This window comes from Mytilus trossulus, chromosome 3 (genome assembly GCF_036588685.1).
Source record: "Mytilus trossulus isolate FHL-02 chromosome 3, PNRI_Mtr1.1.1.hap1, whole genome shotgun sequence".
NCBI lineage: Eukaryota > Metazoa > Mollusca > Bivalvia > Mytilida > Mytilidae > Mytilus > Mytilus trossulus.
In genome coordinates this window covers 44440889-44463465 of record NC_086375.1, presented here as the reverse complement: position 1 = coordinate 44463465, position 22577 = coordinate 44440889, and the positions used below count along the sequence as shown (strand labels likewise).

Genomic DNA, 22577 nt, shown 5'->3' with positions numbered 1-22577 from the left:
CTTAGCAAAACTCTGATGGTAGTAAGTCTTTGTTCCGTTTAATTTGCTTTTGATTCATTTTTGAACGGATATTCAGTTTTCCGAGACTAAAATTTTACTTTTGAACCCAGTTATCATTTATAAGATACTGTACATGATAAGTTATGATGAAATAATGTACATGTAACAGATTCTTTTAGTAGTCTTCAAACAAATACCTTAATTCGAAACAATATCTTACAATAAAGGATTTTTCTACCTCAGGATAAGATTACCATAGCTGTATTAGGTAAAACATTTATGAAATTTTGGTACTCAATGCTCTTCCAGTTTTTCTATTTTCGGCCTAATATTCACTGATGAGTCATTTGTAGACAAAACGGGGGTCTGAAGTAAATATGAAATATTAATCCAATGATGAGTTTATTTACGACCACAGGGTGGATGCCACTGCCGGTGGAGATTGATTTTCCTGAGGGTATCAGCAGCCCAGTAGTCAGCACTTCTGTGTCGACTTGAGTTATCATTGATATGTTCATAATTATAGATAAACTGTTAACAAAATTAAGAATTTTTGAAATACTAAGGCTTGTCTACCTCAGGAATAGATTAGCATGGCTGTATTTGGTAAAACTGTTATGAATGTTTGGTCCTCAATGCTATTCAACTTAGTACTTTATTTGATATTTCTAATAAATTTTTATTCGAGCCTCATTGATGACTCTTTTGTAGACAATGATGAGAAAATGTTGTGTTCAAATAAAACAAAGACTGTAAAAACATCAAATTTATTAATTCAAAAAAGGAAAAGCTTCTACTGTGTACATTAATGACTAGAAAATCTTACAATTATTTGCCTAATGCATCATTGTATAATGGAAGTTTCTTCATTTTATAATTTCAAAACTTTATAAATATTTTGCAAGAAAAAGCATATGGTCAAACCTGAAAAAAAATCTGTCAATCTTTGACTGTTTTTTTTTTCTACACAAGCACTATTTGGTTTGTACATTTTCAGCAATCAATAAAATACTATTTTAGGAGTTCTAACATCTTTCATCTGCCATTTACATCATATTTTTTGTTCCTTTCTGTCCAAATTTAAAATATTCGAATATCTATACAATGGTTTGATCTATGGATACCATGAAAATGTACATACAATCAACAATGAGGCAATTGGAATAAATGGATTTAACATATCCTGGTCATCAAACATTATTTTCTATCAAAAGTCAGACTGCTAAAATATCAAAATAATTGATCTAAGGCTACCTGAGAAAAAAAAAGTGAATTGACAACATACAAACAGGACTAAAACTAGTGATAAATTTATCAAATGTATGGGAAATTACACTACAAATCATGGCACAAACAGTACAATATAAGCTTACTAAATTACAATTACAACATTCACAACATAAATGGTAGTTTGTTCCATATAAGTAACTTGTATATTTATATAGTATTGTCTGAGGTATGAGCCATCATTTGGGTTGTTAAATGCAAAAATAGTTAAATCTCCAACCTTCAAATTCAGGTTAATTTTACTAATAATCTAAAAGGCTGTCTGGTCACTCTTACCCAGATATGTTATATGTGATATAGAAAGTCATTTAATGAAGATATTTCATTATTATAAATATAAGCTGCCACGATATGACATGTATGATATGTGGTGACATCCACTTTACATAGTGGCAGATAGGACAAAACATTGTGACACAATTTAATGAAAAATCTAAAATAACCCTATGTTACATTCTGTACCATTAAAAGAGTGTTATTGGACAATTCTTAATTTTTTCCAGGTGGAGATTCCAAAAATAAAAACAAATCTGAAAGTATTATTTGTATGCATTTTGCGCATTTTAATCCACTCTACAAAACTCGCTTAAAAAATGTATGGAAAAAACTTCTAAATTAGCACCTAAAGTTGTGTATTACAGCTTTCTATTTCATTTCTAAAACTAAACAAATTCATGTTGACCAGGTTCAAACAGGTTATACATTTTTAATGGTATCTCTATACAGGGTTTAATAACTATCGAACATTTATGCATACATAATCAATACAAGTTACAGGAATAATTAAAGATTGGAAAAATAAGGCAAACATAACTGAATCTTAACAAGAGAAACAATTGTTTGGAATGTCAAATCATAAAATTGGTATGTGGTCATATCATATAACAGAAAATAAATCAACTTATGCCACTGAAATTATGTGTTTTAATATCACTCTAGTATGAAAACATTACCTATGTTAGAAAGCAGTGATAATACTTGCAGTATATAAAATGTGAGATATTATGCATTTCCTAAACACCAATAAATAGCATATGAAAAACAAAAACAAAAATAATGTGAGACAGAAAATCATATATGAGAAAAAGCACAAATTAGGTAAAAAAAATACAAAAAGGCATTTGATGATCATGCAAGACAATACATGCAAGAATTGCACCTTCCTTTAACCCTTTCCACATGTAGTCATGATTTGGAGAAAACTTATATATTTTTTTAATTTGAGATCTTTTTAACATCTATAAGTTATTGGTGAGATCAATCAATAAAAGGAGGCATAAATCTAATGCAAAACGAAATGGAAAATTTTATACATCTGGAAATTTTTCTAAAATTTAAAAAAAAAAAGTCTGTCCGCCAACTCTATGCTTTTTTCCATATTCAAAATGAGTAATATTTTAGTCATCAAAAATGGTAGATAATAATGATAAACCCATCCCTATGATAAACAACAATTATTTAAACAAAATTTTTAATACCATTACCAATTTTCAAATGAATTATAAAATATTAAGGCAATTAAATCTATTAAACATCATATGTGCATGAGTGCTACATGATGAGGGTTAAAACACATAAATCACACGGATCAGAGCACTATTTGATCATATTAATAAATTGTAAAAGTAAATAGCACTAGTGAAAAATCCCACAGCTTTGCAACATATAAAAAAGATGCAATCATTTATTTTTAAAGTTTAATTTGGTTTAGATGTAATTTATAAACATTAGTAATTTTTAAAGTTTGCCTTTTTTATTCTGTTTGATCAACAACAAAAAACAAAACAGTTAAAGGATCTATTTGAAGAAAAAACTCAAGGCAAGATATCTTGGATCTTATTAAGATAAGCCAATACATCAAAAGTTCACATATATAACGAATAAACAACTCTGTCTTTATGTTTGTGAACAATATCTACAGATTATATATATGGGAAAAAAACACATTTCAATACAAACAGCAAAAGCTAACTTATACATGTACAAAATGAACCTTTAAAATTGCAAAAATAAGAAAAAGCTAAAATTAATTGTTCTTGAAGATCATAATATCTAATAAGACATCCCTGCCAATAGTCTTAACAAACTCCTGTCCTGGAGGAAAATGTTCATATTCTAAAAAAAAACATTGTTTGAAATTTTCTAATCTTGTTGGGCTTCCACCTCCTCTTTGTGAGCTTTACTATTCATGTGGGCTATGAAAGGCTGAGGTCCATTTAGCTGTTTTTGACACACATCACAGTAATACTTTTTCAAATTATCTTCTTTTTCAGCATCTGTTTCTGCAGGGCCATTCTTAGCATAGGCTGACTTGTAGGGTTTAAATTGCGCTGGAAAAAAGACAAAGAGTTATGGTGCATTTTACTAATATATGAAGATTCTAGAACAGCATCAAGTGTAAAACATTATAACTCCACATGAGACAATTAAATTGTCTACTTAAACCATAATGCTTGCCAGTATTTCTGTATTCAAAATTAACATGAGATTAGATGGTGGGCTATGGTAGTAGAATCTTTTTCTATCATGATTTTTTCACTTTATGTCTGCAAACTTTACTTTCTTTTTTAATGATCTATGTATACAGGTGTCCTTTTTAGTTGACTTCTAACCCATTAATGAGGGTGCTAAATGGGAATTTTCGTGCAACTTGTTTTGCCATTTTTATTTCACGTGCAGCCTTAAAAAAGTTCATTATTCACTGTGTTTCGTGAAATCTGCAAAGGATCAATGTGCAAGAAATTTTTAATTGTTCATGCATCGTGAAATGCCAATTTTATTTTGCATTCTTCCTTGCAAATATCCCACCTTTACCATGTTTACACCCCTCATTAATGCATATACAATTAAAATTCGGTAAATCAGACCCTGAATCAACTGATTTCCTGTCCATGCTGGCAGTAAATTAGTCCCATTTTTCTCCATCAAAATCATTGTGAAAAAAAATGGCTTTACTACTAATTCTTATTCAAATAGGTAAATGTTTTTTTTGCACAAGTATGAATTTCTACCCTATCTTAATTAAAGAATCATTTTTCTGTTTATAAACTTGGTGTTGAATAAACATACCTTCCTCTTGTTTGACTGGCTCAGGTTTCTTTAACCATGGTAATGCTGTTACTTCTTCCTCTACTGCCTACAAAAAATATATGTAAAAAAAATCTTTACACTGTACAATATGTACACTTTATCTTGGTACCAAATCAAATGTGGCAATGTTTGCTGCATTTTAATTAAGTTTTTGATTCTCTTTACTGATACAAATGTATTATATTCTGTTATTGCGACTATTTTGTTTTTTCGTTTCAGAATTGTTTTTTTTTGTTTTATATTTTGGGGTCAAATGCTAGTCTAAACATTTAAGATTTGAATGCTTCTTTTTGTAACTTTATTGGGGTGTAAAAGCGTTGACCGAAGTACATTTCTAAAACTGTGCGCACGGTCAACACTTTTACAACACAATGAAGTTATAAAAAAAGAAGCATTCAATACTTATAATTACATTGTTAAGCTATGATGATGAAAACACAAATTTTTGAATTGTTTTATATAATTCACCTGTGCACTTTATTGTGGGACCACGTTTTATCATGAATGAAAAGTTTTATTGAGTAATGCAATTGTGCAAGGAATAACATGTAATGTGCAGATAGCTAATCAGAATAAAGTATTATAATGAAACATACATCTAATGTAATTATATAAATATATCAAAAAAACAAGAATGTGTCCCCAGTACATGGATGCCCCATCCGCATTATCATTTTCTATGTTCAGTGGACCTTGAAAAAGGGGGAAAATCTCTTATTTGGCATTAAAATAACAAATATCATATTATAGGTATCGTGTACTAAGTTTCAAGATGATTGGACTTCAACTTCATCAAAAACTACCTCAACCAAAATTTTTCAACTGAAGCATGACAGACGGATGAATGGATGGACCAAAAGACAAATAAACAGACGGATGCACAGACCAGAAAATATAATGCCAATAAATGAGACATAAAAATCTTTTTATACTTTTAAAACAGCTATGCTTAGATGAGGAGAAATTTTTTTATCATTATGGTTATTTTAATGTTGGCTATTCTCATGCAGATGTGAAATTCAAAGATCAGTAATAGCCTGTATATCTTTTCAAATCTTATTCTAATGACCGATCTTTTTCAAAACAAGGTCACCATCCCACATTGGAGATAAAAAATAAACATTTATCTATTTTACCTTAAGCATTTGTTTGTCAAGTAAAAATTGAAAATGTTGTCAAAAAATTGCTTGTTTACCTGTATACACAATAAACCAAGATTATTTATTATCATGTAAATAAATTGTGTACATGTGCATCATTCCTGGGCAGAATTTGTTTTAAAAACTTTAATTTGGAATAACTTTAAGTGAACATATTAAATGTTCACATTCTTTAAACTGATCTGTTAATGCGGGGTTCACACATTGCCGATTATTGCTCCCGTTTGAGATCAGACAGCAATACGATACGAAAAGTGAAAAAGTCGGATTGGTATCCTCAATTATCTGGAATGTCCAATCATTGTCTGAACGCATTCGTTTTAGTTCGTAACAGATTCCTACGGATCGGGAAGGGTCCGAATAGTTCGGCAAAGCATCCCGACAGTTAGGTGCGTCCCGTAACATTCGGGGCAACTCAGCCGATTTTGCCTAATCGGATTACAATCGTTGCTATGTCGTGACAGATTCTGCTGTATCGGATCGAATTCCTAACAATGTCTTGTGTATTCTGAATGGTGTCCTGTAGAACGGGAATGATCCGGAGTAATTTTGTATAGCTGTTTTTCTGCCGATTGAGTCCAGACTGCTTCCAGATCTTGTCGATTGTGAACCGTTTTTTGCCGAAACCGTTCCGAAACAGTCCCGTTATTAATACGAAATTCGTCAATGATACCCACGTCAGAGTCCCGACAACTACAGAATACAATACGACTGAGACCAGACAAAGCCGTTTGCAATGCGATAGAGCGGACCGTGATAGGATTACGTTCCGACAGTACCTGATCATCCCGAACATGCCGACAGTTTTCGAACAAATAACTTCCGTCAGCGTCGGTTCACTGTCTGGTCACTGTCTGATCTCAGTCGGACTACATTCGGTAGAGTCGGGACGCAGTCGTGACAGACTCGGTCGAATTTTACCTGGCGAAAAATACAAATCGGATTAGAAGCGGATTCAGAACGGGATTATCGGGACTTATTCGCTTAGAAACGGTTGAATATCGGTGCTTCCTGAACACTATCTGATTGTTGTCGTGATTAAATTATTTTTTTTACAAATTTTAATTTAAGTTTGAATTTCCATCCACGATTCACAGGATCTTGATCAGACTTTTAATAAATTTTAATCGGGAATGGTCCTGTCAAGAACGGTAGTAAAAATCGTGAATGTGTGACCCCAGCTTAAGGGAACACAGCTCTGTAGTGATTTTCTTGAATGAGCAGAAGATAAGCATTGTCTTCCTGGAATGCTAACAAACTAAATTGAAGATATAATTTTAACTATAACTAATGATTTTTATTGAATGAATTAGCAGGAATATTGTGTACCAGTATCTATGGTAAAATATTTTGTACTTTAATTTTCATTTTCTGTAGGAAATAAATGAAGTACTTGATAATTTTTTTAACTTTGGATGAATTGCTCTGAAACTAAAAAGAAAATAAAAATAAACAATAAATTAACTTGCAGGGTTTGATAAAAAAAAAAAAGCATTATAAAAGTGGAATTGATGATACCTAATTTTGTACTTCAAAGCTTTAAAAGAGCAATAAAATTTGTAATTTGTTTTTTAATTGCATTTGATGTTTACAAAAACTATGAGTAGGTGCCAGGTGGGAGTTAAATGATGTTTCTTTTCATTCTAAATGCCTACTCACTCTTTTAAATGTCAAATATAATAAAATTCCATTCAACTTTAAAAATAAGTATGTGACAAATAGATATGTACTTTTATCAAAAGTCATATGACACAAGTTTCTTGAAATTATAATGTTAAGGAATTTTTTTAATAAGTGAATGCATTAACATGATTAATACTAAACTAAGTCCTTTTTGCATGTTTTTTTTTTATTATAAAATTGAACCAATGAATGCATAAATACTAATTGAAACTAAGTCCCCATGTACATTCTTTTAAATTCATTATGAATACTATAACATACATTGTATCATCCACAAATAATATTTCATTCAGTGGCTACTTGTTGAAGACCATACTTTCCTTAAATGATTTACTTTTATAAATTGTGACTTGGAAGGAGAGTTGTTTAATTGGCACTCATAACACATCTTCCTATATCTATAGTCCCAAACAGTAACACCAACAAGTTCATACATTTTTGTAAACTCTATCGCAGTGCGCACTGCATTAGATTGGAACCATCGTGAGGACTCAGATGTGTGGGACTCCAACCAAGGAGTTTAAATCAGCACTCCTCAGCAAGTGTGACTAACTTGTGTGCAGACCAACCAGTCACACAATAGCCAAAAGGAATCTGTGATGTACTCATCCATACATAGAAGTGGGAAATACAGATACAGAAAAAACAAAAATTCATGGAGCACTTTCATAATTTTTTATAATTTCTGAGGTTGTGCCAGATTGCAGTCCTAATGTTCTGCGGGTTATAATAACAGAATACTTTTGTAATTAATAGTGAATTGACAAATGTCAAGAACTGTTGACCAAGGGGTTTTTGAGAACTTTTTCTGAGGACAAATATTTCCCCATAATTGAAAATATGAAAATAATCAAAGCACCAAAGGCGCTGTAGGCAGTTTAGTAAAAAAAGCAGAGGCAAACTTGACAGAAGTTTATATAATAAGACAAATATTGTTGTTTCAATTTGTTTTTTTAAAGATTTTTTAAAAAGAACAAACATTAAACAATCATATATTGTACATTTATGTTCATTTAATGAATTAATCATTGAGGCAAATAATTCATATTTTGTCAAAGTTTTTAAAAGCAACACATATATCAAGTATATTTTTTTCATGGTCATGAGTCTGCAGTGGTACAAGTTTGCAATTATTGCAGTCGTTAACGTTAGTATTGGTTGACTGTTAGAAGTTCAAATTGACTTAAGTACGAGCTTGTAAAAGTATGAATAGACTTGCTTCTAGTGTTGTTCCGATGATCGGAATAAGTCGGAAATCAGTTGGTTGGGACTGGCGATGTCGATAATCGATTGGGATTTTGTTCAATCACTTGTCGTTAAAGTTTCTGGACTTTGAGCTTGTCAACTTCCGGTCCGTTTATTGTTTGCATTTCATATGCGCAGTCAAACAGTATTAACAAAAAATATCAGTCGATGACAGTAACAATGTCATACATCCTATAATTAAAGAAATAACTAATATCCTTCTTTATAAACGTGACAAAAAGCATTTGCAGATTGATGGAATGGTATTTAAGATTATTAACTTGGTATGAAATACTTTCTTTCAATTCCGGGACTTGTTACTTGAGAGCGTACAAATAATTCTGATTTTAGATAAAATAATTCTGTTGCTTCATTAAAACGTGTTGCAAGTTGCCTTTTATTAATGTGTTATCCATTTGTAGCATCAAAAACGTCATATTCCTTTCCAGATTGCTTGCCAAACATCGTTTACTTTTGTAAATTTTTCGAAATTTGTCCGCCATTTATAAAAATATAACAATCACGAATCGGATACGGTTCAACTATGTAAAAATTCCGCATTCTTGCAATTATAAGTTCAGACACACGAATGACACAATTGAAAGAAAATAATGATTACAAAAGTAATAAAAGCGTTCTACATGAATTAACAGACATTGGCTTAATACCCATGTTTACTGTAAAATGCAAATGCATTGTTTTATTTTTTTCTGGTAATTTTAAATTTCTAAAAGTTAAAAAAAACTTTATATATCTTTTCCTAATTTGAAGCATCCAAATGTTCATATATATACAGCTATGTTATTGAATTTTTTTTGTGAGTTTCACCATTGAAATTTAGAAATGTTAGTGTCACTGTTGGTAATTATGAGATAAAATATGTTCAATATGAATCTTGATTCTTATTAATTCATTGTTTTAACTGCTAAATAGATAATTATCAAATGTACTAGAATTATAATTTAGTAGTAATTATGCCAGAATATGAAATGGAAACAAAAGATCAAATATGAATACTGGTATATAAACTCTGAAATGATATGGATATACACATTAGACAAGTACAATGAGACTAAATGCATGATTTCCTTTAAAAAAAAAAGGGCAAGGTGTTATGATCCGATTATAACCGATAGTCGGTTGGTTGCTGTCAACCGATTGTAATAGATAATCGATTGGTAATTCCAACCGATTATCCAACACTACTTGCTTCCCTGGAAAGAAATCAGAGTTTGTGTTCAACAGTACACTAAGTTATCAAACAGGAGTGGGTAGGGTGACCCTAAGGACCCTCCCTATGTTTCATTTGATCAGTTCTCATACATGAATATATATGGTTTAATTTAAAGGTGGGGTGACTGCAGGGACTCTCCCTATATTTCGTTTTATTTAGAGATGCGGATCCCAACTGTTTCCAAGTTCTTAAATAGGAGGGGTATGGTGACCACAGGGACTTCCCCTATATTTCATTTGATTTGTTATATAGTCCCATACATGAGTATATATGGTTAAGGGGTGAGGATCTCCAATTTTTCCAAGTTCTCAAATAGGAGGGTGTACAGTGACCATAGGGACCCCCTTATAATTTATTTGATTTGTAATATTATCCCATACATAAATATATATGGTTTAAGATTGTGGATTTCGACCATTATAAATTCACAAACAGGAAGGGGTACAGTGGCCCCAAGAACTCCATCTATATTTCATATGATTGGTTATATTGTCCCATACATGAATATATACCGTATAGCGGGTTATTTTCGCGGGGTGTTAATTTTCGCTTATTTTCGCGGAAAGAACAAAATTGCCAAAATAAATTCCGCGAATTTAAAAGTGTACATGCAAAGGTAATGTTAAAGATGTTGAATCCGCCAAAATAATAACCGCCAAAATTTTTCATATACCTTATTCAATGAAAATCGCGAAATTTTACACCTGTGAAAATAACCCGCTATACGGTATGGTTTAGGGGTGGGGATCTTGACCGTTACCAAGTTCTCAAACAGGAGGGGTGGGGTAACCCCCAGGGAACCCTTATATTTCATTTGAATAGTTATATTGTCCCATACATAAATATATATGGTTTAGGGTGGGGGATCTCGACCGTTTCCAAGTTCTCAAACAGGAGGATGAACAGTGACCCTAGGGCCTAGGGACCCCCACATTATTCCTTTGATTTGTAATATTGTCCCATACAAGAATATATATGGTTTAAGATTGGTGATCTCAACTGTTTCCAAATTCTCTAACCGGAAGGGGGAGAGTGGCCCCACGAACTCCACCAATATTTCATATGATTTGTTATATTGTCCCATACATAAATATATATGGTTTAGGGGTGGGGATCACGTCCGTTTCCAAGTTCTGAAATAGGAGGGGTGGGGTGATCCCCAGGGACTCCCTCTACATATTTCATTTGATTTGTTATATTGTCCCATACATAAATATATATGGTTTAGGGTGGGGGATCTCTACCGTTTCCAAGTTCTAAAATAGGATAAGGATCACCCCTATATTTCATTTGATTATTTATATGTTGTCCCATACATGAATAAATATGGTTTAGGGGTGGGGATCTCAACTGTTTCCAAGTTCTAAAACATGAGGGGGTGGGGTGACCCTGGGGACTTCCCTTATATTTCATTTGATTATTTATTTAGTCTCATACATGAATGTATATGGTCGAGGGGTGGGGATCCCATCCGTTTCAAAGTTATCAAATAGGAGGAGGTAGAGTGGCCCAATGGACTCCACCTATATATAATAAGATTTGCTTACATTCAGGTATCATATATATACATTTTTGTAGTTGCACTATTTGTGCCTGTCCCAAGTCAGGAGCCTGTAATTCAGTGGTTGTCGTTTGTTTATGTGTTACATATTTGTTTCATAGTTATTTTTTTTTATATAAATAAGGCTATTAGTTTTCTCGTTTGATTTGTTTCACATTGTCTTATCGGGGCCTTTTATAGCTGACTATGTGGTAATGGTATGGGCTTTGCTCATTGTTGAAGGCATTACGATGACCTATAGTTGTTAATGTCTGTGTCATTTTGTTCTCTTGTGGACAGTTGTCTCATTGGCAATCATACCACATCTTTTTTTATACATTGTATAAGAAACTTCCAGCTATTTTAACTGACCCATCAAAATTGAGAAGAAAAAAATACCCCTTGAAATTGCAATAATATGTTTAACTTTAAAAGCATCTAACATGCATTACCAACATTTATCACTGATAAAGAAAATTTATACTGTTACCAGGAACATATATATTGTTAGATAAACTATTCTCAGCTGTCACTTTGTATTGGATTTTGACATTAAAATTTGTGTACATAATGTTTTCTGCTTTTTCTTTCTTTTACATATATCTTTTGGTTTTCAATTCTAGTGTTTTAATATATATATTTAACATGCATAGATGTATTTTGTCACCAGTCCGTATTTTTTTTAAATGATAGCCAAACCCGGGATTACCATTATCCGATTCCGGAATCGGATCCAATATTGTAAATGTCCTCCCCGGCAGCCATTTTATTTTCAATGTTGATTTTGAGATGGAGTGAGATACGATTTTTCTCAGATTTACAAATTATTTGTCGGCGATTTTCTGTATAAATCTAGCGGTTGAACAAATTGAACATCGCTGTCATGGATAGTAATGATGAAAATAAGTTTGAGATCGTTTATTCTGTTATTAGAAAACTTTGGTAAAAATGTTTGGAAAGTTATTTTTTTATTTTCTTTCAAGGTATGTCGGGTGTAGCTAGTAACCAAGTAGAAAGTCCAACTGCAAAAATAGAAGGTCGAAGACCTCTGACCACCGCTAATTTGAAGCCCTGCGTCCAAATTGAAAAGATACGAAACTTTGTATTCTAATTCAAAATTGCCGCCAACAGCGTGATCAGTCGAACTTATTTTAATAGACTACTGACGTAGTTGACTACGTATTGATGACAAACAATATTCCTACGACTTTTGCAATTTGGGAAATCTAAACTACTTGTCTTTAGAGATTTTCGGCGATTAAATATTTCATACATTTGTTCTTTGACATCTTAGCCAAAAGCTCAGGGGATAATAAAATACATATGGATTCCTAATTATATATAATGTGCTCTACTTCCCATGTGCAACTTCAAAACTTTTGGGAAAATCGACGATCATTTCAGGTTTTTTTGGTCATTTTTTTGTAATCCAGAATGAAAAGTATGAAAAAAATGTCCAATAAGTTATAAATAACATAATATCCAGCTAGATAATAACAATGGCACGTATTTCAGCATTTATTGGGTAGCACACAAATCCAGGGTGCTCGCATAAGGCAGCTTAACTGCCTAAAAATGTAAAGACAGCTGAGGAATTGAATCTTCAAGTAAGGGTAAAACATGCACAAAAAATTATTTTCAACATGTTTAATAACTAATTATAACTTTACCATGACATATGACGTTGGTACATATCCTACTCTTCCGTCAGAACTTCTAATTTTAGACCACAGATTATTATATTGATGATATGATATAAACATAGCCGTATCTTTTTGTGTAACGGTAAGCTCTGGTTCTCCTAATGGACTGTCTGCATTAGCTTTATAACTGTATTTCACTACTAAATTCTGATTTGGAATTAAATTGACTTCATCTGTTTTGTCAGCATAATTAGCCCAGTCTATAATACAAATAAAATCATTATTAGATTGTGCCTTGACAGAATCTAAATGGAAAATCTAGGATAATGAATTCAGGGCTTTTAAAATATTTTGAAGTAGGCTTAGTTGTATTTCAGAATATCCAAAGACAGCAGCTTACCTCTCATCTCAATTTTGATAAAATTTCTTAACTATATGTGACATGTCTTTAAAAGTAAAAGCACAGGGCAAAACAACTCACTGCCACTTACACCTTGAAAAGACATGTGGACATGTAAATAATAGACATTAGGTAATGAGCCTGATGAGGAAGCCTTCTTGATAAAAATAATGAATTGACAACTTTATTTTTCTAAAAGCAACAACCTGTCTATTTGAAACAAAATCCACTGCAGAAAAATATGCTACTGTAAGCAGGATATTGTATCGCCTAATACTGAACCAAGACAAAAATACCAGCATGTTAACATTAATATTGGACTTGAAATAACTCTACATGCGTGAGTAGAAAATGTCTCTGTGTGGGATGTTAAGTTCCCTCAGAAAAGCTTTTTGAATATCCAACTTAAGATTAATACATTTAATACAAAGCAGCATCCCATCTCAAAACCATTCTACAACGTGTTCTTAATAAAACACAACCATCCATCCTTCTTAAGTTTACAGTGGCTTATAGTCTTTTTTTAGCTGCTTTTAGTATTAAAGAAAGGTCGTTTAAGATTAACAATGGAGGCTTAGCCCTTACGGGCGCGATTCCAGAGGGGGGTTCCCGGGGTTGGACCCCCCTTTTTTGGGGACTATTAATGCATTTGAATGGGGATATGTAATTAGAACCCGCCTTTGTCCTGGGTTACGAACCCCCCTTTTTAAAATGGCTGGATCCGCCTCTGCCTTAAAAGTATAAGACTGAAAAAGAGCATGTGCACCTTTTTTTGACAAAAGCTATAATTCAATGTGATAGAAAAATGCCTTCAAACTCAAAGGGAAGTAACTCTATGTAATTTCAATGTATCATCAAACTGCATGTCAAATTTTATATCAAAGTGTCTACCTACCTCCACATTTAATCTCTGGACTTTTTAGTGCATCAGGACTTTTTATATTTTCTCCTTGATTGGTTTCTGGAATCAACACTCTTGGTCTACGTAGTGGTTTATCCCATTGTTTAAGACCAAACACCCCTCTTCCACATCCATGATATAATTTAGGTGGCATTACAGACATCTGAAATACAAGTGTAAAATATCTTATTTTGGTGGCATTACAGACATCTGAAATACAAGTGTAAAATATATTATTTTGGTGGCATTACAGACATCTGAAATACAAGTGTAAAATATCTTATATTGGTGGCATTACAGACATCTGAAATACAAGTGTAAAATATCTTATAATGGTGGCATTACAAACATCTGAAATACAATGTTTAAAATATCTCATATCTTACGCCAAATAAAAAAAAATATGTGTGTTTCCTGTTTCCTTACCTATCCATTAATTTTAAGCTTAGAAAAAGCCTACCTAATAGCTGTGTATGTAATTTTTCAATAAGCACTGTACTGTGAATTCAGAACTTCTCTGCCATAGACTCATGTAAAACAATAATTGTAAAATTAAAAAATAACTACCAACCAACCCTATTTTAATAAGGTGTAATAGCGAACACCCATATTTTATTTTGCCTTATGGTTATCACACTTATACTTCTATTAAAGAATATTGTCCCAAGCAGAACATCCTACTGCACAAGCTGCGAGTGTAATCTTTAAACACAACTTCATAATGTCATGAATGTGCAGTGTACAACTTCAAAAGGTGTGTACATTGTAGATTCAATACCTGGGTTTAAACCTGTAGGAGGGGGTGATTTCACAAAAACAGGTATTGTCTGCTGAAAAGTTTGCCAGAAAATCTAAATTCTTGCACATTTCAACAATGTACAACTTTTCCCTTGAGTTCAAAGGATTTACACTGGAAACTACTGTCCAAATCTTTACTCCAGAGCTCCAGATAAGAATTCACAAATTGGGGTTTTTACCCACCATTTTCTTATGTAATTGGGTGATAAAGATTTTCAATTGCATTATCAATTCCAATTCACCCCTCAAGTAAATATCAAATTGGGTTTTTCACCACCAAGCTCCTTAATGTATTGGGTTTTTCACCACCAAGCTCCTTAATGTATTGGGTTTTTTCATCAACACACTATTGAATATTTAGGCAATATCAACCCCGGAGGTTTTTCCATCTTAAGTATGTTTCTTTCTTTGAATAATATGTGCTATAGCTGTTTTATTTTTTTAATTCACTGACGAGCAATTGTAGGCCCCGTTTTTAACCTTCTGCCAGTTTTGTAATTTCTCACAACTTATAATGTAACGGATATGTGCATTCCCAAGCACTCATCTCAGATCTTTTTTTCTCTTATATACCTTTATTTAAAAATTCTGAGAGGAGTACCTATGTGTGTATTCACTCATTAACTGTAAAACGAAAGAAAAAAAATAGTATATAAACTCTTACTATACTTGAATGTTTTTGCTTTATTCAATTTACATACATCTGGGTTAATTCATCCTTTATTAGAATTTTTGGTTTCCAATTACATATCATTTCATAATTGATTTGGCCTTTCACATTTTCTAACGGCAACTGATTCAGTTTTTGACGAAGGCCCATGTTTATTTGCAAATTATGTTCTCGTTGAGGTACGCAAACACGCCCATGCGTTCGACGGACGCTTCCTAAAAACACTGGCTGAGTGTTGTTATCATCATATCTTTCCCTCAGCTATGCAAAAGAAGCTGAAAACATGCTTCTATTCAATATTTTTATCGGACATTCACTTTCGTTTTAATTCAATGTATGTTATGATAAATCTCGAGCAATTCGAAAAAAAATATGACAACATGACGCACGCTAATCGGATAAACGCCGAGAAGATCGAAATGATTTCAAAACCAAGTGTACCTTTTGAGCAAGGGAAAATGCCAACAGGGACCCATTTCAGCTACTTGATATGCAGGAATCTATTTTTAGAACGAAAGGACATTTCCAATTATAAATATAATAAAAATATTATAGATTACGCAACAAGTGAAAACAGATAAGGGTAAATAACGCAAACAGTAGCCAACAAAAGGGTTGAGAACTCATGGTTTTGGCATATAATTGGGTTTTCCTTTGAATTAATTGGGTTATTGAACCCTGCAATGGGCAATTGCATTGGGTTTTCTATTTTTTGAATTGCGTGATCACGCAAATACGCAGCTTATCTGGAGCTCTGTTACTCTATAAAATAAATTAACTTAAAGACACATCAACGAAAAATAAATTATTCCAAAGGAGTAAAGGTCCGGTAAGGGCTGAGGCCACACTTAAAAATATTTTGGTTTGCCCAAACCCTACCCAAAGGTTGAGACAGTGGGTAGGTAGGTAGACATTTTCTTTTCTTTTTTTCAAAAAAAGAAGTTGAAGTATCAGATGTTTATTAGTCTTCATGCCTATTTGATTTGAAAAAAAAATATTCTTCAAATCAGGACAATAAAAGAATTTGAGTAGGCAGCTTTATTCTGGGTAAGTAGCGTTTGGGCAAACAAACCTATTATTCATTATGGCCTGATTTAATGGCTTCAAATTTCAAGTTCATCAGAGGAAAGACTTTGGACACTTTTTAAACACTACAGTGTCTATTTCAGTTGATTCAATTAGTTTATGTGAAAGATTTTTACTGTTTAAGTCATTAAAAACACTGATTCAAACTTAAATATGAAAAATCTATCAAATATGCCAAAAAATGTCACTTTTCAAATGGTTTTTGTCAAATTTATATGAAAGCGGCTGCATCCCTGCTCATCCTCATCCTGTGTATATGTTATGTATTATCATCAAATACAACTTACGTTTCAATATTAAGAATGAACACAAATGCGGCCACTTTCATTTAAGACGGAAACCGTCAAAATTTAAATAAAATGCTAAAATTCTGAAGATTTCAGTAACTTTGCATGACTTAATGGTGCTACTACCCGCTATATGGGCATTGTATTGTCAAAAACAGCCCATATTTACGTACATGTAGCAGAAGAATTTTACTTTCCAATAAATAACTAACAGTTTACATTTTAATAGTTTTGTAAAACTGCTATATTTTGGGGCCAAAAAGGGGTCTTACTGAACCTACTTCTGTTTTTAAGCTCAAAATACATAGCAGAAAAACAGACATGCAAGATACAAAGGAGTCTTGTTACTTTCTAGATATAAATTACTATTACTATAGGCTACCTGTAAGTAACTAATGATTATATACCCACAAACTTTTGTGAAGAAACAGTACAGTGAAGTATACATACAGATTACACAGTGTAATTAAGCCAACAACATGGACAACAGGTGTTTCTTATAATTACAATTATTCAATTAACTCTGTTATATCTTTATCGATGCAATTTTGTGTATGCTGTTCTAATGAACTGTGTAAACCTGTTTACCTGGTATTCAGTTCATTTTTATATTATTTTATAAATCATAAATGAATTTTAAAATTTCCTTAAAATTACCAATTCAGGGGCAGCAACCCAATAACTGATTGTCCCATTCATCTGAAAATTTCAGGGCAGATAGATCTTCACATGGACAAACAATTTTACCCTTTGTCAGATTTGCTCTAGATGCTATGGTTTTAGAGTTACAAGCCAAAATTTGGCACACTAGGTGTATTAGTCTCCAATGTTACAATAGCTTTTTTATTATTGTTACAACTTGATGTAACCATAGCCAGTGCCTATAATAAACAAGGGGTGGAAAGGGGGGTATTTGCACAAAAGAATGAGAAATAAAATTGACCATGAACGAACAATAAAAAATGTCTTGCATGTTGATCTTTTTACCAATTTCACAAAACACAATGAATAACGAACACTTTTCACAACTGCTAGTGAAATAAAAATGGCATAACAATTTGCATGAAAATTACCCTCATAAACATAACACCAAATGTGCAACATTACAAAAAGGTTTAATGATAACATGCCTACTTTCACACACTGACTGCTAAACTGGTCCACCGTTCTATCTATAGCTTCGCACCGAAGGAACGGGTTGGAGCTATTGTCACCTTGGCATTAATTGGACGATTCTTACAAACTCAACCATTCGCTAATAAAATTGGCCAATTAAAGTGATAGGAAATGACCTCAAATGTTAACACTGCGATGCCGCAAAATAACAAGTATCTGTTAATTAACCTCATGGTAGTATCGCAGATAAATTACCAACGAGCGTGTTAACATGTTCTTGACAAACTGAGCCGGTATCTTTTGTTCCCTTCAGAACTCAGTAGGGTAATAAAAGTGCTAATTTTTCTTTGATTTGCTATCAGTATAATGAATAATTAAACATAGCCCATGATGTACTAGTCTCGTCAAATTATCAAATCCCGTGGTCAGATTTCTGACCACGGGAAAATCTGACCACGCGATTTAGGCCATTCCTGTTGTCAGTGTAGCGATAAGTGAACACAACAGGGGTCCAGTTTAACTGACTGCATAAGCGGATGCCCCCCCCCCCCCCCATTTTTAACCCCATAATCCGCCTCTGGACAGAACAATACTTTTAAAATGAAATAAAGGCAGTGTCAGTGTCCTGCGTTTGTCCCAGTGTGTGTATTTCTACAGTATAGGACTCAAAATCCCAAGAGGCAAGAGAATATGATAATTTTTAGCCTATATCATCCTCTACCGGTCATCGTGACCTCCTTTTCTAAGAGTAAATTGTGTATAAAGCTTGTCTGCATGATAATACTATTTTTTTTGTAACTAAACAATACCCATCAACCATTAATCTGGTTATTTACCTGTTCCTTTTTTATTTTACCTTGCTTGGTTTCAGTTTCGTTTCTTCAATAATCGATACGCGGGAAAGGTGTAAATGAAAACGTTATGAAAGGGAGATAACGCATAGCTACACATGTATCCCAAGTAAGGGGGGTCAGTAATGTCCGTCTGTCCGTCACAATATTAAATATAGGTTTTCAGTTGATAAGTAGAGAACTGTTAAAATTGTTTGACTTTTGAAATAAAAGTTTTTCGATCAAAAGTGGACCTGGACCACTAAAACTATGACCTTTTACTGAGACTACTATAATGTGTTATAGTAGTCTCAGCCTTTTATAATGATTTATATATGAACCATTGTTACTTCAGTACTGTACTGTCAGCTTGAAAACATATTATCAGACATATGGAAATTTGACTAAAAATGGTAACTTTTGGTAACCGCATGCCTTGCTAGCAACGATCTCCTAAAAACTATTTTCAAATAAAGATATATTAAACTAAAACATATATTCAGAACATTTTAAAGTGGCACAGTCAAAGACAAATCATCGGAAAACTACACTGAAAAAATATCAAAAGTTAAATTAAAAGTCAAACAATAACAACTAAAAAAAAGATGTAAAAAAACTGACATGAAAAACAAAAAATAAAGGACTTTACAAATTATATTTTATTGTAAATTTGATATGTGCATGGATGTGGCATACCCATTGATGGCTACGCACTCTACTACCAAATCATAAAGATTCCCCAAAAACATATTCAGCTACATAAAACCCAAAAGTCTGAACGCTCTATTATCATGGCCACCTCTTCAGAAAAGGGTTCGATTACATCTGATTCAAAAACAAAATAGAATATCAACTGAACAGATCCAAAAAGCATGACACCTGTACTGGCAGATGACCTGATACCAGATAAGGGCATCAGTAAACATCCAGTGATGCCTGATGTAAAAATATAAAAACAGGGGACAGAAAAGCTTCTAAACAACATCAACATTAGCAAAGCTGCTGGTACTGAATTCATCCTTGGAAAAATCATGAAAGTGTGCAAGACATCTATCGCTCATATCTTGTCAATCAATCATATATCAATGAACTCTGTAAACATCTCAGATGACTGGCGTGACCCAAGTGTATGTTCGGCGACAAACCCGATCCTAACGTTATAACTCATCACCCTCTATCCTTAACACGCAGATGCTGTAAACTTTTAGAACATGTTGTAGCTAGTCATATCATTTACAATTTAGAAAAAAATGAAAATTCATACTTTTAGGAGAACATTGTTTCTGGCTAATTCAGTGTTTAATAAAGTCTATCGTGACTGTGTCATTGATGATTGATTGCAGTTTGTTGGTGACTGAATGATTGGAGTTTATTGGTGTCCAATGAATGTTACATGAAATTGGGGTTGGAAATGGAGAATAAGTCAAAGAGACAACAACCCGACCAAAGAGCAGACAAGCACCGAATGCCATCAATGGACCTTCAATACAACAAGAGAAGCCCGCATTGGTGTCTTTTTGAATTATGTTGATTGTTGACCATTTAATGTTGCTGACATGACTGTCATTGATGTGTCATCGATGTTTCATTGTATTTATTGGTGATCATTGAATGTTACATACATGGCTGTGTCATTGCTGCCTCATTGATGTTGATCGGTGATCATTTAAGAATTGAATGCTTCTTTTTGTAAATTCATTGGGGTGTAAAAGCGTTGACCGAAGTACATTTTGTATGAAGCGCGGAAGCAACCCTATGAAGTTACAAAAAGAAGCATTCAATACTTATAATTACATTTTTTAGCTATGATCATGAAAACACGAATTATATAAAAAAAATATATTTTATTAACCTGTGCACTTTATTGTGGGACCACGTGCTATCATGAATGAAAAGTTTTATTGAGTGATGCAATTGCTTACGGAATAACAGGCGATGTGCAGTTAGCCAATCAGAATAAAGTATTATAATTCAATTCAATTCAATTCAAAGTTTTATTGCCATATAAACTTTAGTTTGTGACATATAACAACAACAAAAACAAATAAAGACAATAACTAAGTAACTCAATATATATACACAAATTCAGGTAAATATTAAAGGGTCCCCTGTCCTCAGTTCCATTGACTTTTTTATAAAGGATCCTAGTTTATTCACTTGTGTTGGTGTTGATGGGTTAAGTATATATATAACTTTGTCATTGTCAGTGAGATTAGCAAATAAATTACTTTCTCTATTAATGCAATCAAAATATGTTAATCTAATATTTGAATTATGAGAACAATTTATTAGGAAATGCTTCTCATCATCTAGTACTTTACATTTTTTGCAAAGTCTCTCTTCGCGAGGAATTTTAAAATGCCTCCCTTTTTCAATTAATAATGAATGGTCACTGATTCTAAGTTTTGTAATTAATTTTCTAAATTCAAAGTTTGGGTTAGAGAGGTAAGGTTTGATCAATAGATTTGGCTCAAGTGCTTTATAAAAATTTAATTTACTTTTATCATCAATAGATGTTAACTTATTTATCAACAGGTTGTTGTAGTATGAGTTTATTTGGGGTTTAATATAGCTTTTAATATTTTTTAATTGTTTTAAATTATCACAGGTTTTTAGTCTATCTATATCAATGTTAGATTCAGAAAGAATATCTTTTGCAAAAGTGAACCATGAATAGGTGCCACTAGAATCCAAAGTTTTAGTTAATTGAAAAGATTCATGTAATAAGGGATTCAAATTTGAGGTGAAAGCCTTGCTAAATACATAATAGTTTGGGTTTTTATATGACATTCAATAGACAGTCTTCCCAATTCGTTCCTTGTACCAAAATTTGAGGCACTCTTGTTAGTGCCAAGGGTAAACTTGCAATAACCAAGATGCAAGTTTTCTATTGGAGTCTTGTCAATAAAATTAAATGGGTCCACAATTTTCCCAGAAACCAAAGCTCTTTTTTTAGCTTTGAAATATGTTATATATGAGTCCAAATATGTTATTTCAGAATTATAAGTCAATATAGGTCTCACTAAGGTGTCAAATAAGTTATTTGAGACTCTGATATAATGAAACATACATCTAATGTAATTATTGAATGCTAACATGACTGTGTAATTGATGTCTAATTGATATTGATTGGTTACCACTGAATGTTACTAACATGACTTTGTCATTGATGTGTTATTTATAGATTATCATTGATTATCTCAACGAGATTGATTTTCTCGCTTGAGCTGGTACAGCGAAAGTGAGAAAAGCAATCGAGTTGAGATGACCAATGATAATCTGTTTATCGCTATTTTACATATGACGACGTTGTCAATTTCAATGTCAATTTCGTTAGCAATGCCACGTGACCTCCTTAGTTTCTAGCAATAATTTTTCCATCTCAAGCGAGAAGCATGATATGAAAATTATCACAAAAAAAGATCAAAGGAAAAAAGCACAAAATAGCGATAATGATATTTATTGGTGACCACTGGATCATGTTACTAACATGACTTTGTCATTGATGTGTTATTGATATTTATTGGTGACCATTCATGGAATGTTACATACAAGACTGGTCATTAATGTGTTTTGGTGATCACTTAAAGTGTTTGGTTTTTTTATT

General features: G+C 32.7%; 1 protein-coding gene across 2 annotated transcripts; it reads right to left on the bottom strand.

The window, feature by feature from the left end:
- Nucleotides 1-751: 751 nt before the first annotated feature.
- Nucleotides 752-19099, bottom strand: LOC134711576 (uncharacterized). 2 transcript variants are annotated; one of them, XM_063572248.1, is made up of 5 exons: nucleotides 18977-19099; nucleotides 14178-14346; nucleotides 12910-13142; nucleotides 4357-4423; nucleotides 752-3617 (listed from the first exon to the last, which is right to left on the bottom strand). In XM_063572248.1, the coding sequence occupies exons 2-5, from the start codon at nucleotides 14344-14346 to the stop codon at nucleotides 3430-3432; spliced, it is 657 nt and encodes a 218-aa protein (XP_063428318.1). In that variant the 5' UTR covers nucleotides 18977-19099; the 3' UTR covers nucleotides 752-3429. The 2 variants fall into 2 exon arrangements, with proteins under 2 accessions (XP_063428318.1, XP_063428319.1); XM_063572249.1 differs by having other exon boundaries at nucleotides 18997-19086.
- Between the last annotated feature and the right edge of the window lie 3478 nt (nucleotides 19100-22577).